Below are 18,431 nucleotides of genomic sequence, written 5' to 3'. Positions count from 1 at the left end.
CCCACCATGCAGGTTTCCTGGATTTTTCTTCTGTGACAAGCACAGCTCTGGAAGGGCCTGATTTCCCACCCACTTCATGCGAAGGAGTCAAAGCAGAGAATGTCCTGTCACATCCAGCAAGACCAAGCTGGCTCTTCTCCTCCTGACCCCACCTGAGGCACCAATCCCAGGCCAGGGCTCAAAGTTACTTTTACAGGAACTAAGGCAGCAGTTGGAAGAAGTCTGCGTACATGTGCTGGGGGAAAGCAGAAACTCCAGTCTCTGAATCCAAAACAAGCCTCAAATTGTGAGAAGGAACAGCTGATAGAGGAAAGGGATGTGGACATGAACAGGCCTCATGGAAGGATGAGGAGCAGGTATGGCACACACTGTGGACTGACACAAGCAAGGCTCATCACATGCAAAGCAAACAAACATGCACACAACAAGGCTCCAAGCACAAAACATGGGCAGCCAAGAATGTCTCTGTGAAGTCCACCTTGACCCCATCCACTGGTGTACAAGTCCCCAAGAGTCCGACGGCGGCCAACGTGCCTGGGCAGAGACCAGTATCTCCATGGGACTGGGAAGAGCATGTTGGGGAAGCAGGAGAAGGACAAGAGAGGATGTGAGGAGGCAGCACTTCAGGTCCAAGAAGAGACAGGGCTGACACCAGAGAGTGGTACAGAGACTGTTCTCACCTGGAGCCCTCTGGGGCCCTTCCCCAGTCTGAGCCCCCCTCCCACCTCTGCCTGCCCAGAGGAGGGGCTGAGCCAGCTACTGCACTGCTTTGAGCACGCGGTGGTCACCAAGACGGATGTGCTCTCCAGGGACATTTCATTTGCTTTAAGCGAAGGCTGCAACCTTGCTATTCCCATAACGTGAGCTCAGGTGTGCTCTTTGTTCTGCATGTGTTGAAGACACGTGATTTGTCCAAGGACCTGGGCTTTGCTCCTCCTCCAGTGCAGGTAAAAGCTCCCTGGGGCCTAGAGCAGGCACTGAGGTGGCAGGAGTGAGCATTCCCTGGAGGTACCACCTTCAGCCCCTTCTGTGGGGGAGCAGGGAGGCCATCAGCCACACTGCCAGTACCCAGCTGCCCCACTCCTGCTGCAGCACTGGAGCTGCTGGGCAGGCAGGACCATTCCAGGCAGCACTTGTGGGTTTGTCCTTTCCCTGCCCAGTTCAGGGAGGGTGATGCAGTACTGCCAGGAGCTCTAAGTAGTTCATCAGGAAGAAGTTGGGGTAGATGCCTCCAGTAGCTTCTTACCTTCATCAGGCTGCATTGAGAACTCATCCTGGACTCCATCCTGGGCCTCCAGGCAGGTTGCTGGCACCCAGCCTTGCTCCTCCAATGTGCTCACAAACCACCAGCCTGAGAATAAAAAAACAGCAGGTGGCTCAGCCAAGGGCTCACACCAGCCAGAAAATCTCTCCCCTCTCCAAACCACGAGTCTGGGGGGCTGTGACCCCTCCTTGCTGCCTGCATGGGAAGCTGGGGTGGCCCCAAAGCAACAGAGCTAAGCACTATCCGAAAGGGACCACAGACAGGAGCATGGGACAACTGCAGCTGAATGACATCAAAATGTACAATTCTCTCCCCACGAAAAACAGGAGAGGCTCTCAGAGTTGAATGGCTCCAGCCACCGCATTTGCTCTACCTTTTTTTCCCCTTTCATGGTTCATTTTCCCTCAGTCTGGGTCAGTAAGCCCAGGCTAATTAGCAGAGATGAATACTCTGTCTGCGAATCGATAGCTGACTCCTGCTGTGCTCGCCTTCTTTACATTTGTGGAAACAGCAAAATTGAAAAGCCACGAGCAACTGCAGGATTAAAACATGAGCTCTCCCAGTGGAAACCCAGCCAGCTCCACAGTGGCCACAAGCAATTCTGGGCCACCCTGTGTGCCCAATCAAAATAAGTGTGTGCTCCTCAGTTATTAAAAGCACAAGCTATTTGTGTCTTTAGGGGAAAAAAAATAAAGACTGAGTATTATCCTCAGAACCTCACCAGTGAGTCATTTAGAAAAACAACTAGATTGTTGGGGAGGGAATCAGCTACCTGCATGGGAGGGAAAATCAGGGCTGACCTTTGATAAATAAATTATTTTTCATTGCTTTTGAACTGGCTGTGCTAATAGGTTTCATTTGCTTGAGGGTAGCTTTTATTTTTCTCATTCTCAAACACAGCTGCCGGTGCAACTGATCCTCCGGGGACCAGTTTTCCAGAATTTAAAAATCTATTTTCATGATTTAACACCCCCCCCCCGGCCCAAGCAACTTCTGTAAAGTTCAGGGAATGAATTCCCCTTTTCAACAAACTACAGAATTTGGGCCCATGACCTGACTAGATCCCTTTGCAGAGGTTAAAAGCAAGTTTAAGTTTTGAAGCAAGCGAATAGCTCGGCTGCCTGCCCCGCTGTGTTCGGAGGCAGGAATTGTGAATGCACAATGGGGGCTTTCATGGGCACCATGAGAGTGTCCCCCTCTGTCAATAAAACAAGCCTGCCAAGTTTGGGAGTGGCTTTTGTCCTCAGGACCCATCGGCCAAGTTTTTCAGCACAAAGAAGCATAAAGTAGAGACTGAAGAAGATGAACGGTGCCTGGTGCCCAGCACATGGATAGTCAAACCCTTCCCTTAGAGACAGCTCTGAAGTCTTGTCCGTGCTCCTACAGACCAAAGCTTCTTCCTCCACATCCCACCTCAGCTCACCATCCAAGGACACCCCCCTGAGGAGCCTGGAGGCTGTTTTGTTTAAGGCCCTATTAGGAAAACACTGAGAATACAGGATTGCTATTCCTACCCCTGCTCTGAGACACAGAGCGGACCCAAAGCCCTCTGCCAAGCCAAACTCTCTGTACCTGATTCGTTCTTCTCAATGATATCCACCAACTGGCCCACGCACAAGCTGATCTCGGAGCTCTCCTGCTTCTGGTAGTCCGCCACCACGACATACTGCTCCAGCACCAAGGGGTCGACCGAGGCAGAGTCAGCTCCTGCACAGGGGGGACAAGAACCGACCCGTGTGCCAGGGTCAGCACAGGCCACCGCTCCCGAGCCCCTGCTGGCCTGTGAGCAGCTCCAGGACACCCTGGGGACCCCAGTGTGAGAGACGTGAGCCAGAGGCTTGGGCACAGTGAGGAGGAGAGAGATCAAACCAGCAGCCAGGTGAGGTGGGTACAGCCAGGTGAGACCTTTCGCTCGCTGCCCACCTTCCTGCTCACCAACAGAGCCATCCAAGCAACCTCACCACCACCAGAGATGCTCACAGCAGCCTGGACCTGTTTGCAGAGACTGAGGGGGTTTGGGGGACCTTCCTGTGCACTGGCATCAGCTGCCCCAATGCACGGACCAGCTCTGACCCCAGCTCAAAACACTCAAACTGCAGTGGGTTCTGCTGGGCTAAAGAGCAGAAGGTGGAAGGTGTGTGTAGGGCAGGCAGCATCCCCTGTCCTCATCACCCTGGGGTATTCAGACACCTCGGTTTGCTCTGCTCTCTGCCTGGCTCCTTCTGCTGCAGATCCAAATTTCGTGTCAGAAAAAAAAAATACGCCAAGGAGGAGAGAACTGGCAGGACACACCGGGAACAAAGCCTTCCTGTGTCCAGAAGGAGGCCGACACCGGAGGAGAGCCGGGGGAGAGCCGGGGGCGGCCGGATCGCCGGGTGCGGAGCCGGGCCGGCGGCAGGTGGCACTGCGGGATAAGATCGGGATACCGGGAGCACTGCGGGATAACGCCGGGATAACGGGTACACCGCGGGATACGGCGGGACACAGGGAGCACGGCTCGATATGTGGGACACTGGGAGCACTGCCAGTTCCCCGCTGTCACGGGAGGGGAGCAGGGCCAGGCTGGTTTGTGCTTTGCAAGCACGTTTTCCACTAGGGCAGAGCTCTGGATGTGGATGCCCCCCGGCTCGGCGCTGCCCGCTGTGGCAGCACGGCAGCAGAGCTTCCCACTGGCAGCTGTCACTGCTTTAGAAACACGGCCCCAGTTTGTCCCATACACCGAGCAGGGCTCCCCTTTCCCCACGTGTGCCCAGGGCTGGCTGTGTCCTGGGCGCCCATGGAGCACCCAGGGCTTGGCAGGATCAGACACAGACATTCTCTCGGGCACAGCCTCCCCCTGAACCAACCACAAGGCACTCGGGTACCCAGAGCACCAGAGCACTTGTCCATCTGCCTCCAAAAGCCTCGAAGAGGCAAAAAAGTGTCAGAAACTCTTGCTCAAGACTTGCCTCCATCCCAAGCCCTGGCTTCCAACTGCCACTCTGCCTTGTGGCTTTGCTACCTGTCAGAGGAGGACACTATTATATTATCCTGTTCTCCCCCTGGTGCAGTAAGATTTAATTAATACTTGCCAAATGCTCTGGAAATAGGAGAGTGTTAATTATTACAGCACAAGTGATACCAAAGAATCACACACCTGATCGCAGGTGTTAGGTCAAGTTTAAAGGGCCCATGTGTTACTCTGAGCCTCAAGTTTTGGGTTGAGGCAGAAATCACACCTGCCCCAGGCTCCAGCTGCTACAGCTGGCAGATATGCAGGACAATCAGCTCCCAGTCTCTCCAAAATTCCCTAGAGGGAGGTGGTCCCTTGGGACAGCTAGGTTACATGCAGCAAAGAATTCAGACTGTGTTATCAGGAGTAAGCTTCTGTGGGCAAGTGCACCAGCACTATGTACTCCCCCAACACATGAGAGGCCTCAGCCTGATGAAAGATCTTTCCTATGGGGGAACCTATTCCAGGGCATAGGTTCCTCCATAGGAAATCTATGGGGCCATACTCATCCCGAAATGGTATGAGTAGAGATGGACAAGATCTAGCAAGTCTTCAGGATTCCTAGGATGCTGCCTCACAGAGAAGTTCTCCCGTGCATAAGGTCACAACCTCTCCAACTGGTTCTGAGAAAGAGACCACAACCAAGATTTAAATGAACAATGTGTTTTCGAGACATCTTCCTATTTAAAGGAAGAGGAGGCAAATTGTTTGTGTTAATCTTCTATAAACAGCATTCTGCAGAGCTCCAGGTGAGCTGGCCAAGTGCAGAGGATTTGTTACTGCTAAAGAAAGCTTCCTCCATACCAAACCCCAGAGGTGGGGCACCAGACAGAATTAAAGTGAATGGTGGATGCTAGGACTATCTGTTCTACTAGCTCAATTAAAGGTTTGTATTTAAAGTGATCTGAGGATCTACCCAGCCCCTGAGAGAAGAATAACAGCTATAGGAAGAGATAAGTACTCTCCTTTCTGCCTCCCTTGCTGTAATTACACCCGTTGCTCTGAGGCTATTTGTAGTTTCAGCAGCCAATTCTGGATGCTCCAATGTACCTATTAAACCAGCAACAAAAGTGGTAAACTGAGCTTGGAGGAAGAAGTAGGCGGTAATTTCAGGAGCATCTTCACCTGGCATAATCGTCCTCAACCACAAAAATACACACTACAGTTAACAACAACATCCTGTGTACGGACAGACTTGGGTTTCTCAAAAATAGCAGTGGTGTAAAGCTTTCCAGCTAAGATGGGAGACAGCACTAAGCTCTACACCTGGGGAGGGGAGGAAGGATTAGTACAGTCCCACAGGAGAGTGAGTTTTGCAGACAGCTCAGGAAGGGGCACAGACTGTGCATCCTCAACACTCCCCACTTGTGAGACTGACACAAACGTGGCTAGAGAAGGGATGTGCAAAAGGACCACGAGGCCCCAGGACTTGCAGAACTGATCCTTGCTGTGGATGCAGCACAGCCACTGGGGAGATGCTCAGCACATCGCAGAACCAACCCAAGGGCTGCTCAGTGCAGTGACCTTGCTCTCAAGGCATGTTGCAGATGGCTCAGCCCAAAAACCGTTGCAGGTTTTGTTTGACCAGAGACTTGGCCATTCATCCAAGTGTTGAGATGTACAAAGCCAGCAGGAAATTTCACAGATACAGGGTTGCTTGTGACATTTCCAGCTTTTCCACTTTCTGGCTTTGCAAGGGCAAAAAGTGAGGACTTTGAGAGTTTGAACACTGGTGCCTCCAGAGGGGAAAAAAAAGCTCAGGACTGAAATCAGGGGGCACAGGTATTTGGTTTTGAAACCTGCCCTTGCTGTACACTCCAGCCCTTGCCTAATTCATCTTCCAAAGATGTCATACTTTGGATAAAGTTTCTTCTTCCTACTCCTCTGCCTGTGCTGATCAGACCCAGAGCTCTCAGGACAGCCCCTCTTCTCCCAGACCTGAGGAGTTTGTGAAGATCAGTACCACAAGTGACTTTCTCACTGCTCTCATGTGAAATGGCCACTGGATGCTGCCCTGTACTCTTTGCAAACCCTCTCATCTCTTCGGGGATTTTTCCAGAATTGGAAAATAATAACATGGGAATATCATTCACCAGTGGATTTTCAGAAAGGTCCCTTATGGCTGCTGTAAGATTTGAGGGCTGTGTTTTCACTGCTTCTCATCAGACTGAATACTGTGTTTTGGGGTCCCTCTGCCATTGCAGGCACACTACACAGCACAACAAAAAAGACATGGCCACATAAGAAAGCATCTAACACAAAACTGGCAGCAGGGTATTTGAGGTCTCTGCCAGCCTCCTCGAGCAGCTCCAACCAAATATAAACTCTGGAGACAGTTTCAGGATCCTCTGCACTAAGTCAGTGCTGCAACAAACCCATGACTCTCCATCTGTGCTTTCTGTTCAACTGTGAGATGAGGAGAGAACAGAAACGCCTTGGGGACTGATATGATGACTACTTTTAGATGTACCTAAATCAGTGGCCAAGTCAGTCTTCAGAATCCCAGAGACTGAGGGATAATCCACCCCTCTCAAGCTGCAGGCTGAACAGAGCCCAGGCCCACGCCTGAGGCTCACAGACATGTGGGATTACAAACACCGGTAAAAAACCTCACCAAAGAAAGCAGATGTTATTTCCAATGCTCACATACACCGTGCCCTCCTCTACACAGCAAATGTCACCTGAGTCTCTTGGTCACCACAGGAGGCTGAGGGCAGGCAGCACTCTAACCCACTTCGCATCCCAGTGTTTGCTTAAATCCATTTCCAAACAGGATTTGCTGCTGGCAGGAGCTCAGAGTTCTTTCCAACACTCTCCTCAAGAGCAGTTCACCCCTTCTCTGGCAATGCTGGGAGAAATAAGCAATTGGGAAACTGCTTATTAGAAAATTCTCATGATTTTTGTTTGTTAGCAGCTATTGGATGACCCCTCCTCAGGGAGATCCTGGATTGAATGAGCGTTTTTTTGCGCCTTGCTGCATATTTGTTACCTCAGAGCAGGCCTGGCTTGAGGACCTGACGAATCTCCTCAAGGTATATGAGGAACTGGGGTGACAGCAGCAGAACCAAACTCTGTTTCTGCTGCCAGAAAATGCAAGAGAGTGAGAGGAGTCTCTGAACATGTCTGGCATGAGGCATCGACCCATTGCAATGTTACTGCAAGCAAACACCTTTCCCTGATGGCTCCTGCACATGTGCCAGCTGCCATGGGCAGAATTTCACAGAGCAGGCTCTGGCTTGGTTGTTACCCACACTCTTACCATTCTCTCCCTCTCAATATTGTCAAGTGAACAGCATCCCAAAGAGCGTTTTCTCTTTGACCTCAGCAACATCCCTGTGACCCTTACAAACTCACCATGCCAAAGGGATGGCAGAGTGAAGCTGTCTATGAATGCAGTGGGAAGGCAGGATGAAGCTGTTTACATGAGCAGGAGAAAAGTTCCTGCTTCTTTGACAGCCAGTGTCCTTTAATTGAATTTTGCCCTCAAAGAACTGAGTTATGCAGCAGAAATTTTCTTCCTCTTCTTCTCAACCCTAGAGAGGCCTTCTCTCCTCTTGCCTATGTAACCCAACAGAAGTAAAAGTGATCTAAGCACATACTGATCTCATAGGGAAACACAACACTCTTCCCTTACTCACCAAATGTTCCTGCTGAGGCAGCACACAAGAGAAGGTTTCAAGATGAGGGAGATTGTATCTTTGTTTTATATTTGTTTCATCAAAACAGAGGAGAAGGAAAATATTTGCAGCCTGTTTTTGTTCCCACCCACAGCCAGATGCTTCTCTCTGCCTCCAAAGCTAGGCGAAGACCCACTTCAGAACAAGAAAGCCAGTACTGCAGTCTGTGCTTGCAAATGGCCCATGAGAGCTTTAAAATTACCATCCCAATGCCCTGCTTTGACAGAGAGCAGTCAGAGTTTAAGGAGAAAATGTTGTCCAAAGATTTAACCACATTTGCAAAACCCTGTTAGTCCCTCAGGAGAGCACCTGCCTGTGAGAACAGACCAAAACCAAGAGCCACTGTTCAAGTCAACAACATCAGAGCTTTCCATGTGCATCCTCCTACAGCTAGTCTCAGTTAAGACACTGGGACACCATAAGCTCTTGAAGGAGGGATGAGCTGCAGCTCCAGCGGAAAAAAAGTGGAAACAAGTCTTTGAGTCTCCTCCGTACTTCTTCTCTCTCCTCCAAGAGGAACCCACTCATCTACAAGTGAATTTGCTTACACAGCTTATGGCAGTGCCAACTCTCTGGCCAAAATCCTTTCCACCACCTATTTCAGAAGAATCTCCATCCAGCCAAGGCCCAGAACTTCTTTCCCAAAGAACCTCACACTATTTTTAAATCTGCAGCTTCAGTAGCTGAAAGACACCTCCTTAATCCACAGATCAAAGGCTCTTCCACTCCTCTCTCCTTCTCCTCTCTATAGGCTAAACCACACCAACTAGGGTTTATTTCAGAGATGTTTCCCTCTATGAGGAGCAGGAGTAGAGTATCCCAGCCCCAGCTGCCTTCCCAAAGGCTCCCAGCCAGTGCCATCACAAAGCAGGACCTACTGCTGCATTGGGAGACTTCCCACCTCACACTGACCACCAGGCAGCTCAGACATTCCTCTGGATTTTTGAAATTTTGCATCCCCATCCCTGCAGACCTTCACCCAGGGCCCGTGGCACATCCCCTGCACCAAGAGCCAAGCCCCAGCCCCAGCCTGCCGTACCTCGGCTCCGCTACTGCCCCGTGTCCACCAGCCACCACAGAAAGCTACCAGGGATGTGACAGCCTCTTGCAAGGGTATTGCCCACCCAGCCTGAGCAGGTGTCCCCCCGGAGAAAGGCAAAGCAAGAGCGAGGGCCGGGCAGCGAGCAGCTGTTAGTACCTCTCTGCAGGAAAGAGGCCGTTCTCTGGATAAACCCTGATGAGGAACAAAACGAACGGGAGACAAGGCATGAGGTGGGGAGGGAAATGAACTTGGGGGCGGCAGCAATGGTGGCAACAGCTCAATTAATGAATGAAGGGGGAGGCCAGCACAGTGTGGAGAGCTGTGGGCATCTGACCCACCTTTGGGAGCACCACGGGAGGCGCAGGGGACATGGGATCAGGACTTGGAGGCTGCAGTGAAATCCCGGGTGGATGGAGGGGACACACTGTGCTGGGAAGCCCCACAGGGGAGCAAAGCAGGGGTTTGTCTTGCCATGGGGCCAGGGCCTTGCCCTGCTCCAGGAGACCACAGCTGTGCGTGAAAGGAGGAGTTGGTGTAACAAGCAGAGAGGAAAGGAGTCCTTACCAGACCTCTTCTTTCCAATGGGTTCCCTGAAAAAGAAAAGGAAAAGCATCAGCAGAGGGATGGGGCAATTGGGTTGTTGGTCAAGTGACAAACCACCCAGGAAAGCACAGCAGTGCTTGGCCCTAGTGCGGCCACTGACCTCCCTCAAACAGCTAATGTCTCCCCGGGTGACATGGGGCACCACCCACCCAGCAAACAGCCCATCTCTCCCCTCCTTTCATTTAGTAATTTAATGTTTTGTCTTTCCCAGGGGAAGCCTGGGTTTCTGGCCTGGCCTCCTCAGTGGCTTGGTCTGACAGCTACAAGTCCCACCACATCACTTGGTGAAGGTGGGTGCATTGGGATGATCAGGCAGCAGTCAAGAGCTAGGGAAGCCAAAACCCCCAAAACTGCTCCTAGCACAAACCACAGCTCCCACAGAAGTGGGTGCCAGTTTGAAAACAGACAAAATTCCTCCATGTCCCATGCTTCTCTTAGGGACAAGGTTGGTGAGTGGAGGGAAAGGGGAAATCATTTATACCCCAAAACAGGACAAGTCATTAAAGTGTTGTCGAAAGGATGAACACCAGGGCTGTGCAGCCTTCAGGACAGAGCAAGCAGGAGCTATTGGTGGTTGTGAGGAGGCAATGGGGGAGCTTCAGCCCAAGTCCTCTCACTTTGGCTGGCCCGCTGACCGCACCAGTGATGAGATGGCTTAGAAACTACTGGTCCTGGGTCCCTTCTCTGATCTGAATGTTGCCAAGAAACACGGTTGCTGAATAGCCTCAAACCCAAGGCACAAACACAACTCTCTGCAGGCGCAATGAAATCCAAACCAAGGAAAATATGGGCCCAGAAAAACCTAAAAAAACTCCGAGTAACAAACTAAGACACCCAACCAGCCTGAAATCCAAACAAATGCACCAGCCCTGTTCCCAGCCCAGCCACAGCAGTCCATGCTGCCACAAAAGGGCTCTCAGCACTTTCACATAATTCACCACTCTGGCCTTGAAATGCTGTGGTAGTGTGGGCTGATGGTAACCAGCTCCCTCTTCACTTACAGAAGACACTGCTTTCCCCACTTCTCAGACTCACACGTATGACTGGTCAAGACCATCTGACCAAGGCAAAATATTCTGGTACCAGGAGATAATACATTGATTCTTGTTACTTCCAGGAGGAGTAACAAGCACAGAGCAGGGACTAGGGTTTCCAAGGAGGAAAACATTCACCTGGTGGTAAGAGGACTCAGACTTTGAGCTGCCTGACCACTGCTTGGAAAAGTGGCTGGACCACCCCAGATGGATCCCAGGAGCCCCTTCATCTGCTTATCATGTCCAAACTCCCCCTCCCTCCCCGTTTCAGGCTATGCAGAGAAATCCCTCCATGTTCAGTGAGAAAGCCAGAGCTGGGCTATGCTTCATTCTCTTTCAAGCTTATCTGCATTTTCAGGCTGTAATCACTGTAGTCATTTTATTCCCCTAGAGCCATGGGGTGATATGGGGACTCGGCTGCCTTCAAGGCCCACCCATCCTGGGAATGTGTTCTGCTGGCAATGCCTTCTCCTCCCAGTCCCTCTCTCCCTCTTCACCTTAAACCTCTGATACTCATCCATGGAGGTATCAATAAAATTAAATGAAATGCAACGAAGTTAGACCAGAAACAAATGGGACATTGTTACCTAGAAACTGTAGACTGTTGAGTTCAGAGATCACAGACTGTGCAAAGACCTGAATGCCATGTCCCAGGTACAGAGACCAATGGAAGAATCTACTGGACAGAGCATCCCACAGAGACTATAGCACCCCAAAGACTCTCTATTTCTATAGAGAGACTGCATGGTAGAACTAAATTAAAGTTTATTAATAAGCCCCATTAAATTCACCCCAGTTCAATGGTACAGCAGAGAAGGAAGGCAAAGCAAGGCCAGATGAACCCACTGGAGATCAGCAGGTGGGCATGGCACCCTCATGCTGACTGGAGGGCACTGATGGAAATAACTGCTGTTTTTCCCTTGCCTTCTGCTAAACCTATTACTGTAACTCATCCCCCTGTTTCCTTTCACCGGCTGCTCCGTCTGAGTGAGGGGGCAAGGAAGGAGCTGCAATTTCACTTTGCTGCTGGGTTGTTCCTGGCAGGGTTACAAAAAGCTGCAGGTCTGAAGACCAGCAGCCTCAGCCCACCACCTCAGAGAGGACAAGAGCTCAGACAAGACAGGAAACAGCAATAAACTCCCAGCAGCATCTCCTCCTCCTCTGATCCCAGTGGACCAGAGAAAGGCACGCACCAGAGCTTGCAGGCACGGCTTCCTGGAAACTGGAGGCTCCAGAAGAAGGGAAGGAAAGGCCACTCTGCCTTCCACTGTAAAGCTCATTTAGCTCCCACCCCCACACCAGCCAGGCTGTGCAGATGAACCAGCAGCCACAGCACAGTTACAAGGCACCAATACACAGCTATGGCTGTGTGCCACCAACCAGCCCCACAGAGCTTCCCAGGTGCTAAAACACAGGAATGGTTCTCCAGCTGCTTCCCAGAACCTTCCCACTGATGGCAAGGGTTCCTGTGTGCCTGGAGTCTCACTTAAAGCTCTGAGCCAACAGGATAGTCTCAGTGGGCTCAGTTCAGTGTCCTTCAAGAATCTAATAATCCCCTGGAGCAATCCCGAAAGGAAACTTTTACACATGAAGAACTCTTAGCACCAATTAATAATCCTCATGGCACCTTTTTTTTTTTTTTTTTAGAAAAAGAGGGTCAGGTTTCTCAAGCATCTTCTCTAGTGTATCAGACAGCATCCCTCTGGATCCAGTGATGGGAAGGAGTGAGGTGGGGAGCACAAGGGTTCAGAAAGGGTGTGAGGCAAAGTGAAGAGCTTGGGAGGCAGGTTGAGAACAAACACAAAGATTTTGTTCTTCAACAACATGTAAGTGAACTGTTAAACTATTTACTGCAGAATGCTGGGGACACTGAAAGTCTGCATGAACTTACAGGGTCATAATTCAGGCAAGAAATGTTAATTAAGTCATTAATTTTAAAACCAGGTAAACCCTAAAGGTTAGAACAGTGATGAAGAAGAGTTGTTACAGGCTTGCTTGGCTTTAAACTCTTTCCTAAGGTATGTTTGGTGGCTGCTAGGCCAGGTAGGGCCCTGAGCTGCAGGGAGGTGGCCCTGAGGTTGCCATGTAGAAAAGCCTACCTTGCAGTGGGACTCATGGGAGGAAGGTGCCCCAACATGTGGCTCAGGCACCTCAGCACCATCCCTGCTGCCCCACAGCCCTGGCCTCAGTGAGCTCATGGAATAGGTGAAGGACAGTGGAACGCTAACAGAAGGAAAATAACCCCAGCTGCTGCAAAACCACACAGGAGCCACATCAAGGTGAGACGGATCTGAGGTCAGCATTCCCAGAAAACATCTCCTGCATAAAAAAAACCCTCTCTAAGTAAAAAAAAAATTCCTTCTGGAATTCAGTAATGTCACCAAAATAGCTATCAGGAGGTAGTTCATCTTCTAAGTATTCAGCAAGCTTGGAGATATTAGAAAAATTTATGCAGGCGAGAGAGACTGAGAAATGGGGGTACAACAGAGCTCTTGTTTGGGAGAACTGATGTTTAGCAAACGCTCCAGTGAGCTCTGAATGGAGCCCCTGTCCCCACACTCCAGTGCCAGGGCTGCCCCTGTGTTTAACCACTGGAGAATCAACCAAGCTGAGCCCTTGGGCTCAGAAACCTGCCCTGTTAGTACAGAAAACCAAGTGCTCTGCCCATGCAACTGGCACAAAGCATATTTTTGCAGAATAGATTCAACCCCTCTGGTATTTCTGTCTGCTGTCATCTAGGAAAGATAGTTCTCAGCAGAAAGGGAAGGAGATGGCTATTTTGGAGCTGAGATCCTGGTGAATCTGCACGTAGGCACCAGGAGAACTGTGAAACAAACAGTTCAGTACACAAGCTGTAATTTGTCTGGATAGCAGGGCACGACCCAAAAGCCACAAGTCAGCAAGTGTCCATATCCAAACCAAAAGCCATCAACGCATGGATCTCTAGTTGACCAGCAAAAGCTCCTGGAATGGCTTCCTCCATGGGGCAGCCACTCCATCCTGGAGCAGGGACCTGAGCCTCTTCTTTTTCTAGTTCATGTCTCTATTACTCCCCAAACACTACACAAAGGTGACAAGGAAAACTTCTGCTCCTGGCACAGCTCTACTACAAGGAAAGGTAAGCACACAAAAAGCTACAGGGAAGCAGGAAGAAAAGAGATTTGCTTAAGGAAGATACTGGCTACAAGTCTGCACTTTCAATCTATGGAAACAAGGGAAAGGAACAGATTTTCTCCTGTCAATCATCCTCTTCTGGTACTTTGGACCAAACATAAATCTTTTACCCACAATGGTTGCCAGTACCATGGTCCTAAGCAGGACCTTTCATAGAATCACAAAATGGTTTGGGTTGGAAGGGATCTTAAGGATCATCTCATTCCAGCCCTCTGCCATGGGCAGGGACACCTTCCACTAGACCAGGTTGCTCCAAGCCCCATCCAACCTGGCCTTGAACACTTCCAGGGATGGGGCAGCCACAGCTTCTCTGGGCAACCTGTGTAAGTGCCTCACCACTCTCACAGGAAAAAACTTCCTCCTAATATCCAATCTAAACCTATTCTCTGTCAGTGTGAAGCCATTCCCCCTTGTTCTGCCACTCCAGGCCCTTGTAAATAGTTTCCCTCCATCTTTCCTGTAAGCTCCCTTCAGGTACTGGAAGGCCACAATTGGTCACCCTGAAGCTTCTCTTTTCCAGGCTGAACAAACACAATTCTCTTGGCCTTTCCTCATAGGACTGGTGCTCCATCCCTCTAAACATCTTGGTAGTTTCCTCTGGACTAGCTCCAACAGATCAATGTCCTTCCCCCTACAGGAGACAAGTTGGCCCAGTCAGATCACATCAGGCCTGAGTCTCATTTTAGCCCAGTTCTCCCTTCCCTGATTTATTGGGGCTGGTGTCTGCCCAGATTCCCTGTCAGTCTCCATGTGGGAAGCAATCTACTACTGTGACTGCCAGTGCCACCCCCACGTCACTGCACAGTACCAGGGCTTCGAGGGGTTACTGACAGATTAAGTGAGGCTGCTGCAGGAATAACCTCATTAGCAGCACACCCTTTCCTCATCTGGTCAGCTCTCACCTCATTTCCAGGCACCTTCCAGCCCGGATGGCACAGGCAGCCCCCAGCACTGAGAGCCTTTGCTGATTCAGCAGCAGCTGGGATTCAGCTGAACCCTGGGTCCTGCCCATCCCCTGCTCCCTCCAGTGATGCTTTCCCTGGCAGGGAGGAGCAGGGTTACTCCCTCTGCACTTGGTCCTCCACCCCAGCAAAGAAAACATACACAGCAGCAGAGCTGAACTGCCCTTGAAACGCCCCAAAATCCTCTCCCTCCAGCCACAGGCTGTTTGGCAGAAAGAGCAGGAAGGCAAGTTGTGGATGTGAGCTCAGAGGGTAGCCAGGCATATAGAAAGGAAGAAAATAGTTTTTAAAAGCTGTGCCTGTGCCCCCACTGGAAAAAAAAAAAAGGGTTCACAAGCCAAAAGGTTCAAAGCAGTAACTTTAAGTGTCTTATACCTGATAGGCTGCTCAACTACCAAAACGAAAACAATGAAAGATGCTTTAAATTGAAGAGGTTTCTCCTGTCACCAGCCTCTGGGAAGTAGCACCAAGACGGCTCCTTCCCCCCCAAATCCGACTTGCAACTGTGGGGAATGGTTAAATAACTACTTAGTAATATTAATAACTTGTTAATAACTACTATTTTATTGCTTACTACAGAGTTAACCTGGGCTCCCTCATGTTGCACAGCCGAAATTCAGCTGGCGAGGAGAGTGAGCAGCTGAATGCCTTGACTCAGCAGTGGCTTCGTGCCCAGCCATTCAGACTTCCCCAGCCTTATTCCAGAAACTCTCTGCTGCGGTTAAAAACAGCTTCAAATTGAAAAAGGGTGGATGGGAGGTAAGGGGGGTGTGCACAGCAACTTCCCACCTCAACAGCCGGACATCCTGCTGCTGGTCAGACCTGCTGAGATATGTGGGGAGCAGGAATTTGATGACTCCTCTTCTTTGAAAATATAGGGCTTCCATCCAATACTGAGGAGAAAAATCCCACATCCCCCCAGATTGCTAACTTTCTGGAGATTTCTTTTTCCATAATCATTTCTCTTCTCCTTCTTCCCCTGCCCGCTTTGCACTGCTCAGTGGAGTCAATTCTTCCAAATTTCCTCCAAATTCAGCCTCACTCTGACAAACCACCGGGCAGAAGCTGTTGAGTTATCCCAGTCCAGAGCTTGCTGGACAGGCATCCACATCACAAAAGCCACCAGTTGTCACTGCCAGTGGAAAAACTGCAATCTCCGTCTGCTTTCCTGTTTGAAGTGGTCTGTCTGGGCAGGAGTACACAGGAAAGTTGGGGATGAGGAAAGAGGGGATAGAGGAAGGGCTTCACCTCCCTCTTCCACCCTGTCTCAACTCCACTTTTGGCTGTGATGTCCCACACAACTGGAAGTGACAGTGGAAGAAGGAGGCACAAAGTCAGTATTTGACCCTTTCCCTCTCCACAGGACAGGCTGGAGCTTGCAGAGCAGGCAAGAGATTGAGAAGGGCTGAGGAACTCAGCTTACAGGGATGGGATCCAGCAGTGACCTGTTTGTGTTGGTGTTCCCAACACCAGCACAGGGACACTGAAGGGAGCTGCCCTGCAGGAAAGCAGAGAGCCCTGGCTTGGCCCAGAGAGAGCTCCAGTGCTGGGGAAAGCAGACACCACAGGGGCCTGGAGACAAACGCATGGGCTGTCCAACCTCCTCTTTCCTTTCCCAAACACTGCCAGATCCAAGGACTAAATTCACCCTTTGCAGCTAAATCAGAGCTCCACAGACTGCAGCCAACTGTGGCCCCTGAAAGGGGTTTGACATCCTGGGGTGATGCAAGTTAGGGGGACCCTCACCTGCATCCCAGACAAAACAGCATTCAAAGGCACATCCATCAGCACTCAAAGGCACATTCCCTTCAGTGCCACCAGCTGCCACTCTTGTGGGCATGCTGGGACCAGAGGTGTCAACCAGGGAAGCCAAGGGAGAGGACAGGGAGCAGGAAGGCTCCCAACCACAGAGCCCTGAGAGTGGCTGCTTGGCTTGGCACCGAGCGTGCTGACCGCTCCTTTTTTCCCCTCCCTCATTCCCTCCTTCCAACCACCCAACATAAAAATCTTCCCTTTTTTTTTTTTTTTTTTTTTTTTTTTCCCCACTCCGTTCATGGCCTGGCTCCCTTTCAAATTCCCGGAGAAAAGTATTTATCTGCTGGATGAATGATGACATCCGGCCAAACCCCAGACACGCCATCACGTCTGATCCAGCCCAGCCGTCTATCACGGCTCCCATCTCGTTATTGGTAACCTGGCGACCTGCCAGCACTCGGGGCTCGGGAACGGGCTCCCACCAATCTCTCCAGAGGAGAGAGAGTCAAGGACTTTTATTAATTAGCATTTTGTAGTGTAGCTAATAAATACCCCTCTGGCATTCAGAATGGGATGGGGAACACAATAGAGATGTCCTTGAGATGCTGTAGCGTTTTGCTGCTGGAGGCAGATGGAAAAGAGTCACCCAGTAAGTCCTTCTGTGTGCTGCAAGCTTGCCTGCCCTCCCTGGAGAGGAGCAGGCAAGGGGGAGGCGGCATCTCCTCCCTGGAGAGGAGCAGGCAGCAGGAGGGAGCATGACCACCGCTGGATTCAGTGGTGCATCACCTGCTCGCCCACCCAGCACTGCAAAGGCCAAACACGCACACAACACAGAGCAATTCTGCACCCAGGAGCTGCCAAGTGGTGCTGCAGGATGCTGTGGGATGTCCCTGAGGATGGACCCCACAACACAAGCACGTGCTTGGGATTTGGTTTCGGGCTGGTGCATCTGGCTCCCCTTGTTTCTCAGACCCAAACCAGGGAGGTGATGAGGGACATGGCACTGATTGTTGCAAGGATGGAGGGCTGGAAGCTACAGCTTCAAACAGCCAGGCACAGAGCTGCACCACTCTGGGGCTGCTGCTCAGCACCCATACGTCTCCCTCCGCATTGGAATGTGCTCCTTGTTCTGGCCACAGCCCACACCCTGCCTGGTTTCTGGCTCAGCCTATTAGACAAAATAAAGGTGAGGAAAGTGGGTGCAAAACTGAAGCAACCCTTCATTCCACTATGGATGAAGGTGCCTCAGCTACAGGCAGGTTCCAAAGCTGACTCCTATTGCAAAGCAGCTCACCACCCTCACTCAGGGCTCAAAGACCCATGCACAGGCAGCACCCCACATCCCAAAACAGCCCCAGGGGCTGTTAACCCCCATGATACCCTCCCCCGATGTCCTTGGCAAGCTCATCTTTCTCCTGTGTCTCTCGCTTGTCCCTGAGGTGACGCCTTCCCTGAGGGATGACCAATGGGGTGGAAGGTTAAGTGGTCAGCAATGGCTGGGCAGGATGGATGACGGCATCAGCTGACAGCAAGCAATTAGTTAATGGGCTCTGGGGCCCTCAGACCAATCTCATCAGTGACCACGAGCTGCAGGAGGAATGATGACAGGCCAGGCGAATAGTAACAGGAGCCAAAGGAGGAAAGTAGGGGTGGGGGAAGGGGGAATTGTGAGGAGGAACAAAAATAATCAAAAACCCAGAGAGAAGACACAGTCCACACAAGCATGATACTTAGCTGGAGACCTGACAGGCTCAGTCGCTTCTCAGAAGACAAAAACAAAATGCCTTTATCTACCTCCACACCCTTCCAATACAGAGTGCTGTCAAATCAATTTACTGCCTTTTCTCTCACAATTAATCAGGCCTCCTCCATTGCTCAAGCCCTGGTAGAGCCATGCACCGTGTCACATGCAGCATAAAAAGAGAGCA

At 50.9% G+C, this 18,431-nt stretch overlaps 1 protein-coding gene across 1 annotated transcript in view; it reads right to left on the bottom strand.

Moving 5' to 3' along the window:
• The window catches only part of SH3PXD2B (SH3 and PX domains 2B), a 70,120-nt gene that overhangs the window by 9,074 nt on the left and 42,615 nt on the right, over nucleotides 1–18,431 (bottom strand). The window contains exons 6-8 of the mRNA XM_027682851.1: nucleotides 9,540–9,565; nucleotides 2,837–2,971; nucleotides 1,247–1,351 (exon numbers count right to left, since the gene is read on the bottom strand). Of these exons, the coding sequence (XP_027538652.1) occupies nucleotides 1,247–1,351; nucleotides 2,837–2,971; nucleotides 9,540–9,565 (266 nt within the window). The remainder of the gene's footprint in view (nucleotides 1–1,246; nucleotides 1,352–2,836; nucleotides 2,972–9,539; nucleotides 9,566–18,431) is intronic.

This window comes from Neopelma chrysocephalum, unplaced genomic scaffold, assembly GCF_003984885.1.
Source record: "Neopelma chrysocephalum unplaced genomic scaffold, ASM398488v2 Primary Assembly neopelma1_63, whole genome shotgun sequence".
NCBI lineage: Eukaryota > Metazoa > Chordata > Aves > Passeriformes > Pipridae > Neopelma > Neopelma chrysocephalum.
Note: the sequence above shows the minus strand (reverse complement) of the source record. Positions and strands in the feature narration are given on the sequence as shown.